This window comes from Telmatherina bonti (assembly GCF_933228915.1).
Source record: "Telmatherina bonti genome assembly, chromosome: 10".
Classification (NCBI taxonomy): domain Eukaryota; kingdom Metazoa; phylum Chordata; class Actinopteri; order Atheriniformes; family Telmatherinidae; genus Telmatherina; species Telmatherina bonti.
In genome coordinates this window covers 4523117-4546373 of record NC_136628.1, presented here as the reverse complement: position 1 = coordinate 4546373, position 23257 = coordinate 4523117, and the positions used below count along the sequence as shown (strand labels likewise).

Here is a 23257-nt window from a genome sequence, read left to right as displayed (position 1 = left end):
CCAGCAGCCCGGATTCTACGTTTAACCCGTTAAAGATAAACGAACCAGAGATATGCGTCTGCAGTCGTTCATGGATTCTCCTCAGCAACGATCAGCCGAGGTTACACAAAGCCTTCTGTACGGTTTCCACTTGTTCTGGTGTTTGTTGTTCTGCATGACTGACTGAAAGCACCTGCAGCCACGACCAACATTTCAGTGGGAGAGAACTAATAAAGCATTGATATGTTTTCAGAACTCACACAGACATGAACTCTGACTGCTTTCTTTCACCACAGAGAAAATATGGCTCCAAATAAGTAGCTGGAATTTGTTGCTTTCAAGCTGCCTCGTGATTCTACACTCCGGCTGCGGCGAGCAGAAACGGTTCATCACATGATGGAGTGGAAATGTGCTCGATGTTTATCATGAGCAGAGTGGGACGTGAAAACCCCACTCTGGTGGCATTCAGGCCTTTTCCTGCTGCTCTCTGCTCGCTGAAACGCTGCACTCATGAAGCTGGAAGTTATTATGGCGGAGCGGAACAGCTGCCTGTCATGTAAAGCCGAAGCATGGCTGTTTCCAGAAACAAGCTCAGGTAGATGTTGAAGAGGAGTTAGTCTCTGGAACACTTCACACGGGCAAACGGGGGACTTTTTTCTGCTTTCTCATCTGATGGAGCCTTTAGAGGCAGTCTGCATCTCATTTAAGATGTCGAAGCATCGATTCAGCTTTAAAAGTCTGAAACCAGCATGAAGTTTCCACATACATGCAGATTATCCCCCCCTCTTCGCCCGCTCTGAGCTGGCATCTAAAATGAGATTCCTTCAGTTTCATATCCTTGATTCTACCATTTAATCTCATCTAAGCTCTGTCATGAGGAAAATACGAGCTTACGGCACCCTTTAGGTGTTCCGTCACGTTGACCTCCTGCTGTTCATCAGTTCCTGCTGACGGTCCTGATCAGAGCTGAGCAACAAGGATCTACATCTGAACGTCTGCGTGTGGATGGAGTCGTTCTGTGTCCTGAAGCAAAAAGGACCAGCTGGAGCCCGAATCATGAAGCAACGCCTGGTTTTATAGATAAAAGTTTAAATTCAGACAGCAGTGTGCTGACGTGCATTTCACACACACATTCAGACACTTCTGCCTGTGACTAAAACAACTTTACCGTTTTGTTGCCAAGAAACGACCAAACTGTGGGTTTTCCATCAGATACTTTGTATTTTGCACCTCATGACCCCCCCCCCCTCCTCCAATGAGATAATCTTTACTTTGGTGTGTTTAGATGACAGCGCAGCGCCACACAGTGGAGGCTGCAGTTCAATTCAATTCAACTTTATTTGTATAGCGCCACTTCACAACAACGTTGTCACAGGAAACTTTACATACACGGATCAACATCAAAAGGAAGGTTTTCAGCTCCATCTTAAAGGTGTGGAGGGAGTCTGCCTCCTGAACCCACGGTGGGAGCTGGTTCCATAAGAGAGGAGCCTGATAGCTAAAGGCCCTTCCTCCCATAGTACTCTTTGAGACTCCGGGAACCACCAGTAAACCTGCAGTCTGAGAGCCAAGTGCTCTATTTGGAATATATGGAACTATAAGATCTTTTACGTACGATGGAGCTTGGTCATGGAGAGCTTTATATGTGAGGAGAAGAATTTGAAACTTTATCCTGGATTTAACAGGGAGCCAGTGTAGAGAGGCTAAAACTGGTGAAATATGATCTCTCCTGCTAGTCCTCATCAGAACCCTCGCTGCAGCATTTTGGATCAGCTGGAGACTTTTCAGGGCATATTTGGGACAAACCATGAATAAGGAATTACAGTAATCCAGTCTGGAAGTAATAAAGGCATGGACTATTTTTTCAGCATCTTTCTGAGACAAGATGCCCCTAATTTTTGCAATATTATGCAGGTGGAAGAAGGCGGTTCTAGAAACATGTTTTAAATGTGAGCTAAAAGACAAGACCTGGTCAATAATGACTCCAAGATTTTTCACAGTGGTACAGGAGGCCAGATTAATGCCATCCAGATTAATTACATAACTGGATAATTTTGTCCTAAATTTTTCTCACCCGACGATAACAACCTATGTCTTGTCTGAGTTTAAAAGGAGAAAATTCAGAGTCATCCAGGTCTTGATGTCTGTCAGACATCTTTGTAAGCTAAGAAACTGATTGGTTTCATCTGGCTTCATGGAGAGGTAGATCTGAGTGTCATCCGCATAGAAATGACAATTTATACCATGCTGCCTGGTGATATTTCCTAAGGGAAGCATGTATAATGTGAAATGTATTGGTCCAAGTACAGAACCCTGAGGAACTCCATGACTTACCCTGGTGTGTGAGGAAGACTCATCATTTACATTTACAAACTGAAATCTATCAGATAAATATGACTGGAACCAGTCTAACATGTTCCAGCCTCTGTAGCAGAATATTGTGATCAATAGTGTTGAATGCAGCACTGAGATCTAAAAGAATGAGTACAGACAGAAGTCCTTTATCTGAGGCCATGAGAAGATCATTAGACTGACTTCACCAGTGCTGTCTCTGTGCTATGATGAGCTCTAAATCCTGACTGAAATTCTTCAAACAGATTGTTTCTGCTCAGACAGGAACATAGTTGTGTTGAAACTGTTTTCTCAAGAACTTTAGACCAGAAGGGGAGATTAGATATTGGTCTATAATTTGCTAAAATCCCTGGATCCAGAGTTGGTTTTTTTAAGCAACGGTTTAATTACAGCTGTCTTAACATATTGAGGTACATATCCTATTAATAGAGATGAATTGATCAGGTTCAGTACTGATGTATTGATTAAGAAATATATTTCCTTGAATAATCTGGTTGGGATGGGGTCTACAACACAGGTTGAAGGTTTAGATGAAGCTATTATGTTGGTTAACTCGGAGAGCTGTACAGGCAAGAAACGGTCCAAATGACAATCAGCTTCTAAAGACGTCTCTAAGGCTGCTGCAGATGAAATAGCGTTAGTAGTGTTAAAGGGGTGCCATTATGGTATTTGGAGTTTTCTGAGCTTCCTACAGTGCTACAGTGTTGAATCCCCATCAGACATGTGAACGGCACTGTTTTTTATCACCTAAACGCATGTTTGAGTTCCAGCACTCTCTCCGTTTGGTTTCCATGGTGACGAAAAACGCGTGGTTTTAGAGAGTCTTTTCTACGTGGAAATCCTTGTGACGTCCCGGGGGATAAGGTTGGGTGATTGGTTACCTTCTACTGGTTAACAAGGGCATGTACAAATACATCAGGCGGGTGGAAAACGTGGGATAAAGTTATTTCCAACGATGGCTGGTGAGTTTACCAAAGAGAGACATCCTGCTGCATTCGTTGCTGTGGGTTGCTGTTTTTCACTTCGTTTTCAGGCTCTGATTCAGGTTCCAACATGTAGGGCTGGATGCTATGTGTTGACGTTGTATTTTGTTTTTTTACTGAGTTCATATGAGCCTAATCCTTCTGTTTATGAGACGTTACAATGACGGTGTAAGCAGGTGCGGTGCGCGCTCCCGATGTAGTGCAGTGGCGGGAGGCGGGGCTTAATGCGGAAGAGTCTCAATCCACTCGTTTTGCCTGCAGGCTGATCTGACAGCCTACGGAGAGGGTCGGTCTGAAGTAAATAAAACCATAGCCCGAAATGCACATAATAGTTCCACATTAAGGTTATTACTGATTTCCTCCCTGATAGAAACTATTTTGTTTCCAAAGAAACTCATAAAGTCGTCACAGCTGAGATTGAAAGGAATAGATGGCTCAACGGCACTATGGCTCTTAGTCAGTCTGGTTCCAGTGCTGAAGAGAAACCTGGGGTTGTTCTTCTTCTCCTCTATCAATGATGAATAATAAGCTGTTCTAGCTACACGCAAGGCTTTTTATACACTATTAAACTTTCTTTCCAGACTATGAGACACTCTTCTAAGCCAGATGAACGCCATTTTCTTTCCAAACGTCTTGATGTCTGTTTTAAAGCTTGAAACTGGGAATTAAACCACCGGGCCGCTTCTTCTGACTGGTTCTCTTCTTCTTTAGAGGAGCAACATTATCTAGTGTTATACACATTAAAGCTGTCATTCTAGCAACACATTCATGGACCTGTGTTGGAGTAAAGCTCGGATGGGTGTTTCCTGTCAGGTTAACACATGGTGTTGGAGGAAATACTGCTGAAATAGACTTCTTAAATTTGTTAACAACACTATTTGACAAACATCGACTGTAATGAATTTTCTTCTCAGCCCTTGTGTAGTCAAGTAAAGTAAACTCAAAAGTTGTTAAAAATGATCAGACAGAACAGGGTTATGAGGAAGAACTGTTAGTTGATCGCTGGATGCCACATGTCAGAAGAAGATCCAGAGTGTGACGATGAGAATGAGTCGGTCTGTGGACATTTTGGGAAAATCCAATTGAACTTAATATAGAGTTAAAGGCAATGTTTAAACTGTCATGTTCATCATCAAGATGAATGTTAAAATCCCCCAGAACAATAACTTTATCAGTATTCAGCACTAAGTCTGATAAGAGGTCTGAGAAGTCAGTTAGGAACTGTGAGGAAGATCCAGGTGGACGGTAGACTACTACTAGGAGAAGTGGCTTCTCTCATTTCCATCTTGGGTGGGAGAGACTAAGAGTCAGGTGTTCAAAGCTATTGGAACTATTTTTATGTTTAGGACTAATCAATAGTTCTGATTTAAAGATAGCTGCCACACCTCCTCCTCGACCTGTAGTTCTGGGAACATCTGTGTGGAGTCGATTCATTAATACTAACATGATCCTCCTGCTGCAGCAGGTTTCCGTAAGACAAAACAGATCAATATGATGATCAGTAATCAGGTCATTGACTAACAAAGACTTCAACACAAGAGATCTGATACTCAATAAACCGCATTTAATGGTTTTATTATTTTGTCTTATTAGTTTCATTGTTTTGATATTAATGAGGTTTTTATGATTTACTCCACCCGTGCTGTTTTATTCTTTCTAGGTTGTGAGGGGGCAGATACCATCATTATGGGTTTTTGGGAGGGGGGGCGACAGGGGTGAGATTACAGAAAAGCATGTGAGACTACAACTCTTCTTCCTAGTCCCAGTCGTGAACAGTCATGGGTTTAATTGACTAATAAAAGGATCCATGTTCCTAGAAATGAGAGCTGCTCCATCCACTGTGGGATGAATCCCGTCTCTCCTAATAAGACCAGGTTTTCCCCAGAAGCTTTTCCAGTTATCTATAAAGCCCACATTTTGTTCTGGGCACCATCTAGACAGCCAGCGGTTAAAGGATGACAAACGGCTAAACATGTCATCACTGGTCAGGTCTGGCAGGCGTCCGGAGAAAACTACAGAGTCTGACATGGTTTTAGCAAAGTCACACATTGAGGCAACATTTACTTTGGCGATCTCTGATTAGTGTAACCGGGTGTCATTTACCCCAACATGAATAATAATCTTGCTGTATTTACGTTTATCTTTAGCCAGTAGTTTTAAGTAAGATTTAATGTGGCCTGCTCTGGCACCTGGAATGCATTTGACTACGATCCCCGGAGTATCTATCGCCACGTTTCTAACTATGGAGCGCAATCTTACATTTCTCACAACTGAGTCTCCAATTATCAGAGTCGTTGGAGAGGAGTGTGACGGAGGCTTTACCCGAGGTGGTGGTGGTGATGTAGCGGGTCGAGCAGCGCGGCGGGTGGAGGTCTGTTTCGGAGCCGGGGTAAAGGACGGCCCGGACCTGCGAGCCTTACTGCGGAGTTCTGGCACGGGGGCAGGGAAGCACCGTGGTGCCGGTGAGCTGCTGGACTGAGAATCGTCGCTTAGGGGGGGAAATCTGCAAGACTGAGAACGTTAAACCTGTTGTAACAGAGGATGTCGTTTGGTCGAGGTGCGCTGCGACGCCTTCCTCTTTGCCGCCGTGGAGCATCATGGCTCCTGTTGGCTCAGCGTGGGGCTGATCGGGATTTTTGGCTCCGAGATGCAACCAGGTCTCTGAATCTGTGAAATGTGGCAGGGTACCAGCGGCGGAATGGCCATCAATATGAGCCTCGTCGGGTAGCGCTGATCGTGGATGACAATGGTGTCCATCAGGATATCAACTTCTCGGATCCGATACAGATTTGATATCCATGACTCCAGTTCAGCTATTTTTTCGGCCAGCCGTAAGCAACCGACACAACCTGTGTGGGATGGAGAGGTGAGCGGAGCCATTTTGAGTGTACGTTAGCAGCTAGCTAACAGCCGGGTCTGGTTGACGGGATCTCAGCTGATGCCGGTGCTCTGGTGAGTCTATTGATGATTTGAGTTTTATCTTGTCCGGAGGCTGCAATAAAACACTGGAATGAGTGTTACTGGAATGAGTTTGAGGTCAATCTGGGCCAGGCTAGGCAGAGATTATCCTCTAGGAAATTAGAGACGGAAGGCTGTGGTAGGTGTCGTCGAGCGGAGGCAGAAATCTAGAGTCCAATCATCAACAGTTTAACGCTGTGAAGCTCGGATGGAGGGAGAAACGTTACAGAAACGTTGGTTTGAAACTGGAGCTGATTTTACCGACTCATGTCTCCATCAGACGTCCTGCTTCTGGTTAGGTCCTGTCCTGCTGCAGGTTGGACTGTCCCGTGGGATTCAGCCTCGTGTGACGTGTGTTCTCTGTCCCCACTCTGTCCCGACACTGTCCCCACTCCGTCCCCACTCTGTCCCCACACTGTCCCGACACTGTCCCCACTCCGTCCCCACACTGTCCCCACTCCGTCCCCACTCTGTCCCGACACTGTCCCTACTCCGTCCCCACTCCGTCCCGACACTGTCCCCACTCTGTCCCCACTCCGTCCCCACACTGTCCCCACTCTGTCCCGACACTGTCCCTACTCCGTCCCGACACTGTCCCCACTCTCTCCCCACTCCGTCCCCACACTGTCCCCACTCCGTCCCGACACTGTCCCCACTCTGTCCCCACACTGTCCCCACTCCGTCCCCACTCCGTCCCCACTCTGTCCCCACTCTGTCCCCACTCCGTCCCCACTCTGTCCCCACTCTGTCCCCACTCCGTCCCCACTCTGTCCCCACTCTGTCCCCACTCTGTCCCCACTCCGTCCCCACTCTGTCCCCACACTGTCCCGACACTGTCCCCACTCCGTCCCCACACTGTCCCCACTCCGTCCCCACTCTGTCCCGACACTGTCCCTACTCCGTCCCCACTCCGTCCCGACACTGTCCCCACTCTGTCCCCACTCCGTCCCGACACTGTCCCCACTCTGTCCCGACACTGTCCCTACTCCGTCCCGACACTGTCCCCACTCTCTCCCCACTCCGTCCCCACACTGTCCCCACTCCGTCCCGACACTGTCCCCACTCTGTCCCCACACTGTCCCCACTCCGTCCCCACTCCGTCCCCACTCTGTCCCCACTCTGTCCCCACTCCGTCCCCACTCTGTCCCCACTCTGTCCCCACTCCGTCCCCACTCTGTCCCCACTCTGTCCCCACTCCGTCCCCACTCTGTCCCCACTCTGTCCCCACTCTGTCCCGACACTGTCCCCACACTGTCCCCACTCCGTCCCCACACTGTCCCCACTCCGTCCCCACTCTGTCCCGACACTGTCCCAACACTGTCCCTACTCCGTCCCCACTCCGTCCCGACACTGTCCCCACTCCGTCCCCACTCCGTCCCCACTCTGTCCCGACACTGTCCCTACTCCGTCCCGACACTGTCCCCACTCTGTCCCCACTCCGTCCCGACACTGTCCCCACTCCGCCCCCACACTGTCCCCACTCCGTCCCCACTCTGTCCCCACTCCGTCCCGACACTGTCCCCACTCCGTCCCGACACTGTCCCCACTCCGTCCCCACTCCGTCCCCACTCTGTCCCCACTCCGTCCCCACTCTGTCCCCACTCTGTCCCGACACTGTCCCTACTCCGTCCCGACACTGTCCCCACTCTGTCCCCACTCCGTCCCGACACTGTCCCCACTCTGTCCCCACACTGTCCCCACACTGTCCCCACGCTGTCCCCACTCCGTCCCCACACTGTCCCCACACTGTCCCCACTCCGTCCCGACACTGTCCCCACTCCGTCCCCACTCTGTCCCCACTCCGTCCCCACTCTGTCCCCACTCCGTCCCCACTCTGTCCCCACTCCGTCCCGACACTGTCCCTACTCCGTCCCGACACTGTCCCCACTCTGTCCCCACTCCGTCCCCACACTGTCCCCACTCCGTCCCGACACTGTCCCCACTCTGTCCCCACTCCGTCCCCACTCTGTCCCCAGTCCGTCCCCACTCTGTCCCCACTCTGTCCCGACACTGTCCCTACTCCGTCCCGACACTGTCCCCACTCTGTCCCCACTCCGTCCCGACACTGTCCCCACTCTGTCCCCACACTGTCCCCACACTGTCCCCACGCTGTCCCCACTCCGTCCCCACACTGTCCCCACACTGTCCCCACTCCGTCCCGACACTGTCCCCACTCCGTCCCCACTCTGTCCCCACTCCGTCCCCACTCTGTCCCCACTCCGTCCCCACTCTGTCCCCACTCTGTCCCGACACTGTCCCTACTCCGTCCCGACACTGTCCCCACTCTGTCCCCACTCCGTCCCCACACTGTCCCCACTCCGTCCCCACTCCGTCCCCACTCTGTCCCCACTCCGTCCCCACACTGTCCCCACTCTGTCCCCACTCCGTCCCCACACTGTCCCCACTCTGTCCCCACACCGTGGGTGTGTCTTTGCGGGGAAACACTTTGCCTGCAGGCAGGAACGGCTTGCTTTGCTGCGTTTCGGTGTTTTGACCTCTGCAGAGTAACAAACCCGTTCTACTCTCACAGCGGTGCTGCAAAGCGAATCTGTCAACTCGATGTGAGTTTGGGTCCCGCTGTGAAGCAGAACCAGCATTACTAAATGTTTTTAGAGAAATATTGGTTTATGGCATGTGGTTTGTCATCGGCAGTCTGCCTTCCGGTTTGGCTGCATCTGGATTCATGTAGACAGAAATATTCCTGCGCGCCGTCCTGACTGGTAGATTTTTCCTCTCTTCCTCGGCTCCTCTGCAGCGCAGAAAAGCCACATGATTTATTGTGCCTGTTAAAATGCAAATGAAGGAATGAGCAGAGGAGAAACAAGTGCTGTCTGGAAGATGGTAGTCACCTGTAAGCACAAAGAGCTGCCGCACGCTCCTGCTATCTCCATCACAGCCATCAGAAGACCAGTATTTACATGCTGCAGTGCAGGAAGATGGGGGCTTTAAATTGAGCACCGGACCTGGCTGTGGGAGGTGTTTTTGCTTGAAATCCTACCTATTATACTAGCAAGCACAAACTAAACCTCTTCATCAGGCATGAAGATGATGAAGCAAATATTTTTATCACTGTTTGCCAACAGAAGATTGTAGGTGCTTCTTTATGCTGTTGTCATAGAGAGAACGGTGTTTTTCAGCAGTTCTTACAAACAGTCTGAAGGTTCTGTACAGAAATGAAAGCGTGCTCGCTCCAAACCATTCGGGCTCCTGAACTGAGCATTAAAATCAGTTCTGAATACCCTGAACGGTCATGTTTGGGTGAAATGTCTCTGTAAACTCAAGTCCACTGTTCAAAAGATACATAATTAGGTGTGAAACAGGGGCGGTTTAGTCAATGCTCCTCTTATTCTGTTTCCACATGAACTCCAGACCCTGTAAAGAATCCAACAAAGAAAAACTTTCATTTCCCGTCCCTGTAATGAATTCTTCTTCATGTGACATAAAAATCTGCTGGAAATGACTCTTCATGCGACAGAGAATGTGTATTTTCATGTGTTGGCACCTTCCTGGATGTGGCCAGCAGTTTTAGTGCATAAAACTGCAGTTCCCCCTTCATCCACTAGGGGCTCCAAAACAGAGCGAATCCCCATAGACTCCCATGTTAAAAAGACCAACTTCACAGCAGAAATAAACATGTTTACTGCAGAAATAAACATGTTTACGGCCTGGTGCAAAAATCCATTTTCTGTTTAATAGGTCAGGTTTACCTTCATGGCAACTGTCGGGGGAGTGGATTTTTAGAAGTCATTTTATCTCAAAATTTGGCATAAATAGGGGCGTGTCATTTTGATTGACAGGTATCCGATCTCACGCTGCAAGAAGACTTTTGGAAAATAATTTAACTGTAATTCTGAGAAAACAATGAGTTTATAACATTGTAATAAACATGGTGGCTGGGTTTCACAAACATCACCAGTTCTCCTTCCAGCTCAGCACATACTGGTGCTTCAGCAGCACCTCAAACTTCTTTTTAACCCAGAAAGTTCCCACAATGCATCGCTTCAGAGGGTCACGTGGAAGATGCTGGCTGTGCATTTCATTGTGTTTCACTGTAGTTTTGCTTCTTGACAAGATTGTGCAGCAACAAACCAAAATAAGTCAAAATAAAGAAAAACAAAGTCCGTGAAGCAACAAGCAATTGTTTGTCGTCTGCTTGGCGTTCACCCGTCTGACTGGGGTCGAGCCAGGACGTTTTGCTGTTGCTCTTCATTGGTACTGCTGATGATGCATCACATCAGAGGACCAACAAGCAAAATGCAGCTTCCCAGCGGTTCCCCGTGAGCCAAAAAGTTACAGTAAACTGACTCAAAAGGCATTCTAGGGAGCTCCTATCTAAATGTCGGCATATGATGAGCTGTTTTTGTATCAATGGAGACAAACTCCATTTATAGACACAAGATCGTGATCTTCCACCATGACGCTGTAGTTGGTACAATGCTTCCTCTGAAGTCCATCTAGCACCCCCAGAACTAAATGTTTCTGCCTCGAGTGTTTCTCCTGGTGGGGTAAGTATCTTGTGTTTTCCTACTAGCAGTTCGTTCCATAAAACATGAAAACCAGCACAGAAAAGCGCCGTGCCGTGCTGTTTGGATGACTGCGGCTGCTGCTGATGTCTGATAATGTCATCAATTTACACCTTGTTTGAATCTTGGGTGATTTATTTAGAGTAAAATCTTTATTTACAGCTTGTTACTGAATGGGACTAATTTATACTACAGCTAGCAGAGCCATTTCACATGAGAGCTGCCAAGCCTGAGCTGTTTCACCGTGTGTGTGTGTGTGTGTGTGTGTGTGTGTGTGTGTGTGTGTGTGTGTGTGTGTGTGTGTGTGTGTGTGTGTGTGTATGTCATGTGTGTGTTGTGTGTGAGAAGAGTCTGTGTTTGCATTTTAACCCCACAGTGGAATTATGAATGACATGAGGGCTCGCAGGCCCCCCTCAGCTCTGACGTTTCCCGTTTAAAAGCATGAAAACTGCCCGGTACCTTCAGAGTGTCGAGTTTACAGCTGGCCATTAAACTGCGTCTCATGTCAGAGGCGAAAGGCTTCCTGCCGGCTTGTTCCCGCTGAAAGTTACGGAACTTTCCTCAGATTTTTCTTCATGTGTGGATCTTCTGTGGTGTATCGCGCCGCCACGTAGAAACCTTAGGAAAAGGTTCAGCCCCGTGTCAGAAAGCTGCTCTGAAAGGGCAGAAAACAGTCAGGATTAAAAGCTGGTTTGCATACATGAGCATGTTCGTTTTTATTTAACAAAGCTGGAGGAAAGAAGAAGCCAGGATGGGTTAGAAAGTCTAACTTTATGTCAGAGAAGGAGGGTTTGTTTTTAACTGCTGTGATCATTATAAGGACTTTTATTATTTCAGTATTTCTTCTGAGACATAATTTCTTGTTCATTATTCACAGAATAGATTTGACTCAGGCATTATATTAAAGCTGTAATGTGTGTCAGTGTGTAAGCAGTCGGACCGTTTTGGAAGGTCAGACTTCCAGGAACCCACCCTGGAAGTCTGCTTAGAAGATGATTATCTGGAGACATGAGAATGTCATGACCTGGCTCACAAGCTGTGACAAAGATACAGTATGCCGTAGAATTACAACCAAAACTGGAACATGATTTATTACACAAGCAAAATGCTCAACGAAACCAAAACACTGGAAGGTAGAAGCGGGGGACTCCATGCTGGAGGACAGACCAGGTGCTCCTTGTTGGCCTGCTGAGCTCCATCTACACTCTGGAAGAGGAAAAACACGGAAAGGGAAACAAACCAAACCCATGATGGCCGTCACAAGATGATATTTAAATGTTCCTGCTGAAGCACACAGCATGAGGACAAGACTTTCCTGCTGCCTGTAGCAGATGGGTTCATAGCCTGTTCTGTGGGATAAAACGGACCAGCGCCGGCAGGTCCGTATGGAGACATGCAGGAAGGACAGCAAACAGACTGCAGGGCAGGAACAGAGTCTGTCTAAGCTCCTGTGCCGTTCGTTGACCCGTCCTGAGCATGCACGGGCAGTCTGCGACTGTGGAGACCAAAAACACCCCAAACAGGACGGAAAAGACGTGTGGAGACGTGTCCAGAAGGCCCCTTCCTGGACCTGGACCTGGACCAGGACCAGGAGAGGCCTCTGGCGGTTCAGCTTAGAGAGACCCAGGTGTTGGCAGGTTTCTCACAGTAAAAAATGGGCTTCATGTTTGGTTTTTATGGAGGAAAATAAAGCGTGACTGGTGAGAAAAGAGCTTTTTTGGACATGAAGCAGGTTTTAGACCTGAACTAAAGCTCTTGGTGTAAATGTGGGCTCTGAAACAGACCAGAAAGCCCGTGCATGCGCCTGTGGCGTGTCATCTGGACGCTGATGTCCTGGTGGAGGGAGGTCAGGGAAAACACTGTTTGTTTGTTGGTTTTTGGTCTGACATGAATGATCCTGATTGAATGAAAGCAGAGCTGACTGGAGCCCTCATCATCTTCTCTTCCTCTCTCTTTCTAACTTTCTTCCTCCCCCCTCCTCCATGCTAAACCCTTTTCTCCTCTTCCGCCTGTTTTGCTCGCGTATCGCCTCTCCCTGTCCTTGCTCCTTCAGATGCCGTGGGCGGCTCGGGGCTGGGCACTGGAGCCATCGTGGGCATCCTCATCGTGGTCTTCTTCCTGCTGCTGGCTGGTGTGGATGTCACCTGCTATTTCCTCAACAAGTGTGGGCTTCTCATGTGCATTGCGGTGAACTTCTGTGGGAAGGCTGGACCAGGAGCCAAGAGCAAGGACATGGAGGAGGGAAAGGCAGCGTTCACGTGAGCAAACGCAGAAATCTTTTCCTGTGTCGTGTTCTGATTAAAGCTTGAACCTGTTTTAAAGTTGCTGGTGATGAGATTGGAGATTAGTTTCTTGTCTCTGCGCATTTCGGTGTGTTTTTAAGACACCGAAGTTCTCAACTTTAGATGAGAACTTCTCATCTAAAGTTCTCTTCATTGCACACACTACGAACAAAACAGAAAATATTTCAGCTAAAACGTGCACGGAGGTTCTGCACCTTTACATTTCAACATGTCATGGCCAGCGAGGGAAGAAAGCTCGGCCCAATCAGAGAGCAGTGTGGACTACAGCGAGGCCCTCGGGGGACCTGCAGTCAGAGTGGGGGGGGTGGATGGAGGTGATCGGATGTTCGCTGCTGCGCACGAGGCAGTTGGAAGGACCATCACTGTTTTACTGAACATTACTGTTAATGATAAACATCGGGACAAAAATCAGGAAATTGGTCATTTTCCAGTGAAAACGACCTTAAAACACGAGATGTTGCATATGTCATTATTTATTTATTTATTTATTATCTTTCTTTATTTAAAAGCATCCAGAATGCAGATTGCTTCTGCAGGAAGTCTCCAGGAATTGTTGACGCAACTGTTGTTTACCACACTCCTGCAGACAGACACGACCCGCTACCGCCATGACCGTCCACAGACTACAGCAGCACATTTACGCATCGTTTCGTCTGAACTTTTGGGATTAAATCAGCAGCAGCGGCTCCGCAATGTGGTGGAGGGCTGATGGTCTGGGCTTGCGTCGCTGCCTCAGGACCTGGACGTGTTGGACCAAAGAGTCGAACATGAGAGCATCAGTGCAGCTAACAGCATGTGCTGGTATACAGGCTGACTGATCACATTGATCCAGTAATGGTTGTGAGATGAAGGAGCAACCAGCAGAACATCTCCACTGATTAGAGTTTAAAGAGGAGCGTTTATTCTGCTTTTAAATCCTCCCAGATTGTTTCTCCATGATGTGCAGCTTTTAGTTTTCACTTTGAGTTGCTCTGACAGGAACAGAATTGTTTAGTTGAACCAGCTTGTGAATATTGATCGGATCAAACTGAACAACATCACACTGAATAGATGTAATATTCTGTGAATAAACTTGTGATTTAGACCCCCGACGGTATGAAACCCCTGCTAATTGTCCGTTTGGCTGCATCCTGCTGACAGGAAAGACGAGTCGAAGGAGCCAATTGTCGAAGTGAGAGCAGAGGAGGCGCACACCCCAAACCAAGAGGGCCGGGGTCCCACCGAGCCCAATGAGACCACCCCTCTCACAGAACCAGAGTGAGTATGGAGTAGCACTCGGAGGTCTGCCAGCAGGATTCCTGATTTCCTCCCACATAGCTGAACTGAGACAGTTACTGGGTGAGATCTGGAGCTTGTTTGCAGTCAGACCGGCTTCCAGCTGGACCTGGAACTGGTCCTGGCTGACCCGGACCTGACAGCTCGGCTGTCAGTTTTATCCCAGTCAACCTTGAGCGATCCGGAGAGGAAGTGGACAGACTTCCAGACCTCCGGACTCGGTCCAGAAGGTTTGGCTTCTGTCGAAGTGAAATCACCCAAAAAGCACCAGATTATGTACGCTTGTCCCCGGTGAAGCGTCGGAACCCTCGTCAGATTTTTCATTTTCCCTCCTTAAATATTCTGTTGCTAACATTTTGTTTGTGTAGATTTTTATGTTTCCAGCACAGCAGTACTGATTGTGTCTTGTTCCTGCCTGACCTGACCTGCACTCTCCCTCTACCTTCTATTTCCCTTGCTATCTTCTTTTTCCCCTCACCGGTTGGCGATGCTTCCTCTCCTGTGTCCCTGCCCTCCTCTCCTCCCCTGTTCTCCTGCTGCTCCCCACCACACAGGCCGGCTGCTGCAGACACCACACCCATGGGGGGAAACTTACTCCCCTCCACTGCTGCCAACTCAGTAACTGAGAGCTTGAGCACGGCGCAGAGTAGTCCTGCTAGCGAGAGCACCACTCTAACCATCAGCACTTCCAGTCCAACCAAGCCGGCTCCCACCATGCCCTCCCCCAGAAACTCCTCTCATTCCACTTCTCTTAAAGCTGACCCCCAGCCTTGTGTCGGACCCCTGGTTGACCTGAGTGACGCCACCAAAGCTGCCCCTCCCTCCAAGCAAACGCCTCCTGTATTAGACTCAGTCAGCCCCCCGCCTGCTAGAGCCGGGGGGCCACAGAGCCGGTGCGACTCAGTGAAAGCCTCCAACTGCACCCAGAGTCAGGATTTACTGGTAGCCGGCCAGTCCAAGGATGCTCCCAGTGCCCTGAGCACAGACCCAACCACACCGGCCCAAAATGAGTATGAACACCTTTTTATGTTTTTTTTTCATTCCATGAATTTTCATTTCTGTCCTGAAAGCGTGGCGTGAAGCTCATCCAGCTTCTGGTTTCCAGGAGAGTCCCCCCTAAATGCAGCCATGTGCCCCCACACGCACTGCTTTGCACACATGAAGCATCTTCATACCCTCGCTAGGCATGGAGCTTCAAAAAGCACGTCAGCTGGAAGGTCTTCTCATTTGCTGGGATGAGTTTCACCGAGCAGGTTGCCGTGTTTGGAAAATGTTTGGAATCGTGTCACAGAAGGACATCGAGCAACATGAGCGGCAAGGGTGCCAGGAGCGGGTATAAAACTAGCCTCAAACAAAAAGTCAGCTTTACCTACAGAGAATCCATCATGGCCAACCCCTTCTTACCAAACTCATCAGAAAATAATCAACAAAACAAAATAAAACATAACTTTACTATGCTCCAGTAAAAAGGATTATAAAGTCGTAGTATATCCCCGCTGTACAATGTAGCTCTCAGAGGGACAGAGACACAGTGGACCAGTCCTCTGTAGTCACATGGGTCCACCTTTCACACGCTTTGTTGTCATTATCGGAAAGCTTCATGTCGTTTCCTGCTATTTGCCTTAACAGGGTTGTTTCTGATTCCCTGTCAAGTTCAAATTTACTGATTTAGAAGCCAAAGAATGGGCTTGGGTTCGTTTTAAATAAAGGTGGATACCAAGAAGGTGCACCAGAAAGTGGATTATTCCAAACTTAAAAGTAAACTAAGGTTATACTAAAATGTTTCTCGCACAGATATGACCCGGAGATGATTTAAAGTTGAACAAACTGCCTGGCCTTTATTGAACAACCACCCAATTTTGTCGACAGGAGCAGTAGGCCGAGCTGGTAAACATGAAAATTTAACCAGAAAATACAATAAAACAAATATTTGAGCTACAATCTGCACAATAAAGTGTCTTTAACTCACTGGTTTCTTATTTCTGTGTACCCGCATCAATACCATCAGTATTCAGAGTCTTACACCTGCAAATATAAACCAACGTTAAACCACATCAAACCAATTTAACCGTCTCTTATTTAACGGTCCTGGGTCCACACGTGGGCGCGCGCGCTGGTACTGAACTCACGGACCCGAAGTCTCAGGGAAAAGCACGTTGCAGGCCTGTAAGTCTTGCAAAACATTGAGTGCGTTGAAATGTCCGACCGTGGAATGGCGAATCCGTGCGACGTCAGGCGGGTTGCGTTGTCCGCCATTAACTGCCTTCCCGCGCGCCTTTTTTCCTCCTTGAGACTCCTTTCCCGAACGTCCTCGCGCTGCTTCGAGTCTGAATCCACGTCTTCCCACTCGTAAAACGTACGAGCTCCAGCCCTTTTTTCTCCCTCTCGCACACTTTAAGCAAGAAGGCTCTTTGTACCGCGTTAAACTCCACGCGGCAAACTTTCTTCTTCGCTCATGCCTCTTTCACCAGTCCGGTCTCTCCTCCACCCTCACCCTTCGCGCTCCTTGTTAGTCCCTCCCCCTCACTTTGTTCACCAATCAAAAGGCACAAAGGTGAGTGACTACATCTCCAAACCAATAGAATTACGGATGAGGAAAACAACCCGGAAGTGACACCAGACTAAATACAAATTAAAAATTATTTTAACGAAATAATATTCTTAACTCTTCATGTCTGAATAAAATAACAATGAAAGACATTTATAACAAATGCATCTGTGTCTTTTTACAAATAAAGCAATAAAAAGTAAATAAACGTTTACTTTATGATGCTATAGTGACTAAATAAACTCAAATAGATTTTACTTTAGCCCCTAATTACTACAGGGCTACACACATAACCCAGCCCGAGAGTTCAGAAAAAGGAAGAATCTTCCAGCAGCACGCCTCTCCTGGCCGCAGATCAGTTCCTGTCAGAGGATCTGATGGTCCTGATCACATCCAGAAAAGGTTTAGCTTGGCTTGGCTCCAGTATCCAATAAACATCAAGTGTAGGAAGAGATGCTGAGAAGGAGGCGGGAAACTTTTCCAACCACAGCTGCTGAATGATTATACAGCAAGACGCCGTGTGACAGCTTAAAGCAGGAGCGCAGCTGGGATGGCAGGCATGCCCCAGTTTCACACCGTTCTGCAAGTTGCTGCTTTCTTTATTTCACACCCCCAGTTCTCATTGCAGAACACTGACCTGTTTTCATGGTGCACATCAGATGCATTGTGGGAAATGTAGACAAACACAGCGAGCACGGACCCCATCAGGGTTTAATTCATCCTGGCGCATTTAAGGGTGGATTTTCCTGCAAACTGGATCTGTCAGCTGTGCAGGACAGAAGCATGATGTGCTGAGGAGCTGTCAGTGCATGCCTGTCGTCATCCAACCACCACCTCCATGTGTCACATGTTTAATCCCCGAGCTTCTCCTGCCCAGGTCTCCGCGGTGCTTAGCGGTGAGTGCTGCTGCCTCTCGCTGCCGACCGGGTCAGACGGGATGCGTGGGCAGTAGCTGGGCTGGAAGTCGTGCAGCGTCGGGAACGGACCGCTGCTGACAGAGCAGACGTATTCCACGCAGTTTTAAAGCCGTTAAGACGCTGCATCCTGATCGGTGTGACTCCTCCTCTTCCTGTCTGAAGGATGAAGCCCCTGTGAGGGCAGTCAGTCTACCGGGATGTAAACAGGCTGCTTCATCATCACCACAGCTTTTAGCTTCAGGTTGTTGATGAATAAAACCTGTTCTGATGGAAATAACGTGTAAAAACACCTTTACTGAATTTCTGAGTGCAGTTTTCCCACTGAGGACTCATTTAGTACTTTTGTCATGACCCACACTAACAGGCAGCATGTCAGTCACCCTGCATGCGCGCTAACCTCCCCAGCCAACGTCTCTTCAGCTTGCAGAGCAAAACCTTCGTCTCATCGGTGAAAATGAATCTTTTCCTTGATGTTTCATGATATTCACGTTATTCCGATGTTTTGCTCGGATATATGTGTGTCCTGGATGTTTTTCCATCTTTAGCTTTAAGGCTGATATCCAGTCGACTGGAGTCTGAAAACTCCCAGTGCTGCTGACTGCAACACAACCCGGGCATGATGGTTCCACCGCCATGCCTTCCACCTGGACACTCCGTCCTTGTTGCAGTCGCTGTGTGGTGAGGACGCTGATCCGGAACTCTGAGACCCCTCCAGCATCAGTCTTCTCCTGCTCTTCTGGAGGATTCTCAGCAGGCTCCAGCTCTGTGAAGCCAAACCCATGTCTGATATGAAGATTTCTGAAAGAAGACGGTTAACGCCAGGCGCTGTCTGAGACGCAGCCACAGCTGAATCCACACGCTGTGCAGGAAGTTTTACTCAGAGACAGAATCTCAGCAGACTTCACTGAAGCAATGTCCAGTTTGCCACCAGTTGGACCAGTCTGCTTTGTTGGTGTCTGTTGAGTAATCTGCCCCCATAGATTCTCCTGAATGCCGTTTCTCCGCACGTCTTCTGGGCGTGTCCACCAGCGTTGGGAGGTGGTGCAGCTGCAGATGTTCTACTTCCTGAGAGGAGGCTCCTCATCTCTGACACGTTAGAACAGCTTTATTTGTGTTTCTAAACATGTCAAATCAAATCTAAAATAATGAACAAATAGAGCCCATAAAGCTGTAACTGGATGCTGATCCACAGATGGCATGACAACCTTCTTCAGATTGAAGCGTTTTCTTCTGCGTTTGCAGACTGGAGGGTCGGCGGTTCCGCACAGAAAGCGGCTACAAAACGCATCCATGGAGAACACATGAAACTAAAGTCCATGTGTCCCACATGACACGGACATTTGTGATGAGACCCGCTGAGCGCTTCATCAGACCTCCTGTTTGGGAAGAAGTACTTGGTGTTTACTGGATGCCGTTCACTAGCTGGGAAAAGTGTGTTTTCTACCTCAAATCCGGCGGCGCTCCCGCTGGATTTCACGGTTTTCCTGCCGGTCCTGCAGGAGGCGGATCAGATCTGCTGGGTTTCACACCAGCCGAGTCACGGTGATCATCTCATTTAGGGAGAGAAGGAAGAGGAGCCACTGTATTCCGCTGGCTTTAAAGTCTCTTCCTGTTGCGTCTCCGCTGCGTCCAGACGGCATGTAATCCTCTTGTGTGTTGTAGGTTTGGCCTCAGCCTTGCATTCCCTGGTGCATTGTGTGTACTGTACCGGCCCCGTCTCACTCCCCATCGCCGTTCATTGTTCAGTGAAAGTAGCTGTGACATCCATGTGCCCCTGCTTGATGTCTGGCTGGGATAGTTCGCTTCATCCCATTATGTGTGAAATGCATTCAGTTCCAGGAGGGAAAACAAAGTCCCTCAAAGCAACGTGCATGTTTCCCCCTTTCCCCCTTTTCCTTCTCTGAAAAATAACACAAAAGAGCAATGCTTTGCTGTGAACGAGAGACTTAGCGATGCTAACATATCTCTTCTCTTTTCCGCCTCCTTCCTCTGGACGCGACTCCAGCGGGAAGACTGTGAAGGACACCAAAATGGAGACGGAGGTGAAGAACACCGAGGTGAAGACGGTCCCCAATGAGGCTCCGCAGGCCAACGGCAACGAAAGCAAAGCGTAATCTGAAGAAGCGCCCGAAGGGAAGGCGGCTGGGCGGATAGGGGGGGTGGGTTGGGGGGGGGCACAGTCACTGAAACCTTACAGCAACTTCACATTCCAGCCCACTACATTAGAAACAGTCAATCTGAATCAGCGAATGCAGAAGAAGTCATGAGTGTGTTTGTGCAGCAGCTCATGCACCTGCCTTACTTCCTCTTCATCGCCTCATCTGTTCGTCAGGACCTCCATCAGCCGCCGTTGCTGCGTGTCTCATGCGAGCAGGTCAGCTGATGAACATGGATCTGCTGGAGCGTAGCTTTACTTCTCACGTGTTCTGCCTTCATCATGCTTGTCATCGGGGTCTCTTTCCTCTCCGGTTCTGTGTGTTAAAAGTCTTCACTGCCTTCTTAGCTTTGTGAAATGTTTGATTAAAAGCTCAGATGTTGAACCTGAGTCTGGTGGCTGCAGGTGTTCTGTGTGCGTGAAGAGCTTCTCCGTGTCATTCAGGTTCTGAAATCATGGACAAGCAGAGAGTCGCCATGTTGTACATGTTAGTAGCTTAGTTGTTCTCTTATTGTTGACATTTTCTTCTGTCCTAAACGCCCAGCACACACACACTTCTGGCTGATATTTTACCCAAAGTGCTGGCTGGGAACATGAATATGGCTGGATCCCTTTGCTTGACTTTGCTGATGATCTGGGCGGAAGCCCGCGACCGCCAGCACGTCGACATGAGTCAGACACGTTTCGGCCTTTTAAAGCCATGTCCTTCACCAGGACTCACCCCCAGACCAGTTCCACAGAGGGCCAGACCTGCCTGATTTCACTGGGATGTGTCTTAAATCTGAAAAAGCCACCAGATCATTTCCTGCTCTGCCGGCCTGCATCAGTCTTCGCCCAAACTGTGTCTTCAGACGAATAAAACGCTGAAGGAAGCGAGGAAAAGAGAAGCTGCAGGACGTAAATAACAACATCAGGTCTGAACTTTAACCCGAGTTATGTGTAGAGATGTGGCAGCAAGGTTGTGCTCTTCGTTCCGCGTCAAAACGACGTCACCTGTTGGCGGTTTTCTCCCGGAGCTGGGAGACGGTGGAAACACCCGGAGCGGCTCTGCGGCACCCGGAGTTTTCCCGTCTCCCCTCTCCTATCAGCGTTCTTCGGTTTCTACTTCCTCTCCTATCAGCGTTCTTCGGTTTCTACTTCCTCTCCTATCGCCGTGTTCTTCGGTTTCTACTTCCTCTCCTATCAGCGTTCTTCGGTTTCTACTTCCTCTCCTATCAGCGTTCTTCGGTTTCTACTTCCTCTCCTATCGCCATGTTCTTCGGTTTCTACTTCCTCTCATATCAGCGTTCTTCGGTTTCTACTTCCTCTCCTATCAGCGTTCTTCGGTTTCTACTTCCTCTCCTATCGCCGTGTTCTTCGGTTTCTACTTCCTCTCCTATCAGCGTTCTTCGGTTTCTACTTCCTCTCCTATCGCCGTGTTCTTCGGTTTCTACTTCCTCTCCTATCAGCGTTCTTCGGTTTCTACTTCCTCTCCTATCGCCGTGTTCTTCGGTTTCTACTTCCTCTCCTATCGCCGTGTTCTTCGGTTTCTACTTCCTCTCCTATCAGCGTTCTTCGGTTTCTACTTCCTCTCCTATCGCCGTGTTCTTCGGTTTCTACTTCCTCTCCTATCGCCGTGTTCTTCGGTTTCTACTTCCTCTCCTATCGCCATGTTCTTCGGTTTCTACTTCCTCTCATATCAGCGTTCTTCGGTTTCTACTTCCTCTCCTATCGCCGTGTTCTTCGGTTTCTACTTCCTCTCCTATCGCCATGTTCTTCGGTTTCTACTTCCTCTCCTATCGCCATGTTCTTCGGTTTCTACTTCCTCTCCTATCGCCATGTTCTTCGGTTTCTGCTTCCTCTCCTATCGCCGTGTTCTTCGGTTTCTACTTCCTCTCCTATCACCATGTTCTTCGGTTTCTGCTTCCTCTCCTATCAGCGTTCTTCGGTTTCTACTTCCTCTCCTATCGCCGTGTTCTTCGGTTTCTACTTCCTCTCCTATCGCCATGTTCTTCGGTTTCTACTTCCTCTCCTATCAGCGTTCTTCGGTTTCTACTTCCTCTCCTATCAGCGTTCTTCGGTTTCTACTTCCTCTCCTATCAGCGTTCTTCGGTTTCTACTTCCTCTCCTATCAGCGTTCTTCGGTTTCTACTTCCTCTCCTATCAGCGTTCTTCGGTTTCTACTTCCTCTCCTATCGCCATGTTCTTCGGTTTCTACTTCCTCTCCTATCAGCGTTCTTCGGTTTCTACTTCCTCTCCTATCAGCGTTCTTCGGTTTCTACTTCCTCTCCTATCAGCGTTCTTCGGTTTCTACTTCCTCTCCTATCAGCGTTCTTCGGTTTCTACTTCCTCTCCTATCAGCGATCTTTGGTTTCTACTTCCTCTCCTATCGCCGTGTTCTTCGGTTTCTACTTCCTCTCCTATCGCCATGTTCTTCGGTTTCTACTTCCTCTCCTATCAGCGTTCTTCGGTTTCTACTTCCTCTCCTATCAGCGTTCTTCGGTTTCTACTTCCTCTCCTATCAGCGTTCTTCGGTTTCTACTTCCTCTCCTATCAGCGTTCTTCGGTTTCTACTTCCTCTCCTATCAGCGTTCTTCAGTTTCTACTTCCTCTCCTATCAGCGTTCTTCGGTTTCTACTTCCTCTCCTATCGCCGTGTTCTTCGGTTTCTACTTCCTCTCCTATCGCCATGTTCTTCGGTTTCTACTTCCTCTCCTATCAGCGTTCTTCGGTTTCTACTTCCTCTCCTATCAGCGTTCTTCGGTTTCTACTTCCTCTCCTATCAGCGTTCTTCAGTTTCTACTTCCTCTCCTATCAGCGTTCTTCGGTTTCTACTTCCTCTCCTATCAGCGTTCTTTGGTTTCTACTTCCTCTCCTATCGCCATGTTCTTCGGTTTCTGCTTCCTCTCCTATCAGCGTTCTTCAGTTTCTACTTCCTCTCCTATCAGCGTTCTTCGGTTTCTACTTCCTCTCCTATCAGCGATCTTTGGTTTCTACTTCCTCTCCTATCGCCATGTTCTTCGGTTTCTGCTTCCTCTCCTATCAGCGTTCTTCGGTTTCTACTTCCTCTCCTATCGCCATGTTCTTCGGTTTCTACTTCCTCTCCTATCAGCGTTCTTCGGTTTCTACTTCCTCTCCTATCAGCGTTCTTCGGTTTCTACTTCCTCTCCTATCGCCGTGTTCTTCGGTTTCTACTTCCTCTCCTATCGCCGTGTTCTTCGGTTTCTACTTCCTCTCCTATCAGTGTGTTCTTCGGTTTCTACTTCCTCTCCTATCAGCGTTCTTC

The 23257-nt window shown here is 48.5% G+C and overlaps 1 protein-coding gene across 1 annotated transcript in view; it reads left to right on the top strand.

Moving 5' to 3' along the window:
- The window catches only part of ncam1a (neural cell adhesion molecule 1a), a gene marked incomplete at its 3' end in the record, with an annotated part of 306826 nt that extends 286874 nt beyond the window's left edge, over positions 1-19952 (top strand). The window contains 4 exon segments of the mRNA XM_079248256.1: positions 12849-13053; positions 14239-14355; positions 14928-15383; positions 19844-19952. Coding sequence (XP_079104382.1) covers positions 12849-13053; positions 14239-14355; positions 14928-15383; positions 19844-19952 — 887 coding nt within the window.
- Between the last annotated feature and the right edge of the window lie 3305 nt (positions 19953-23257).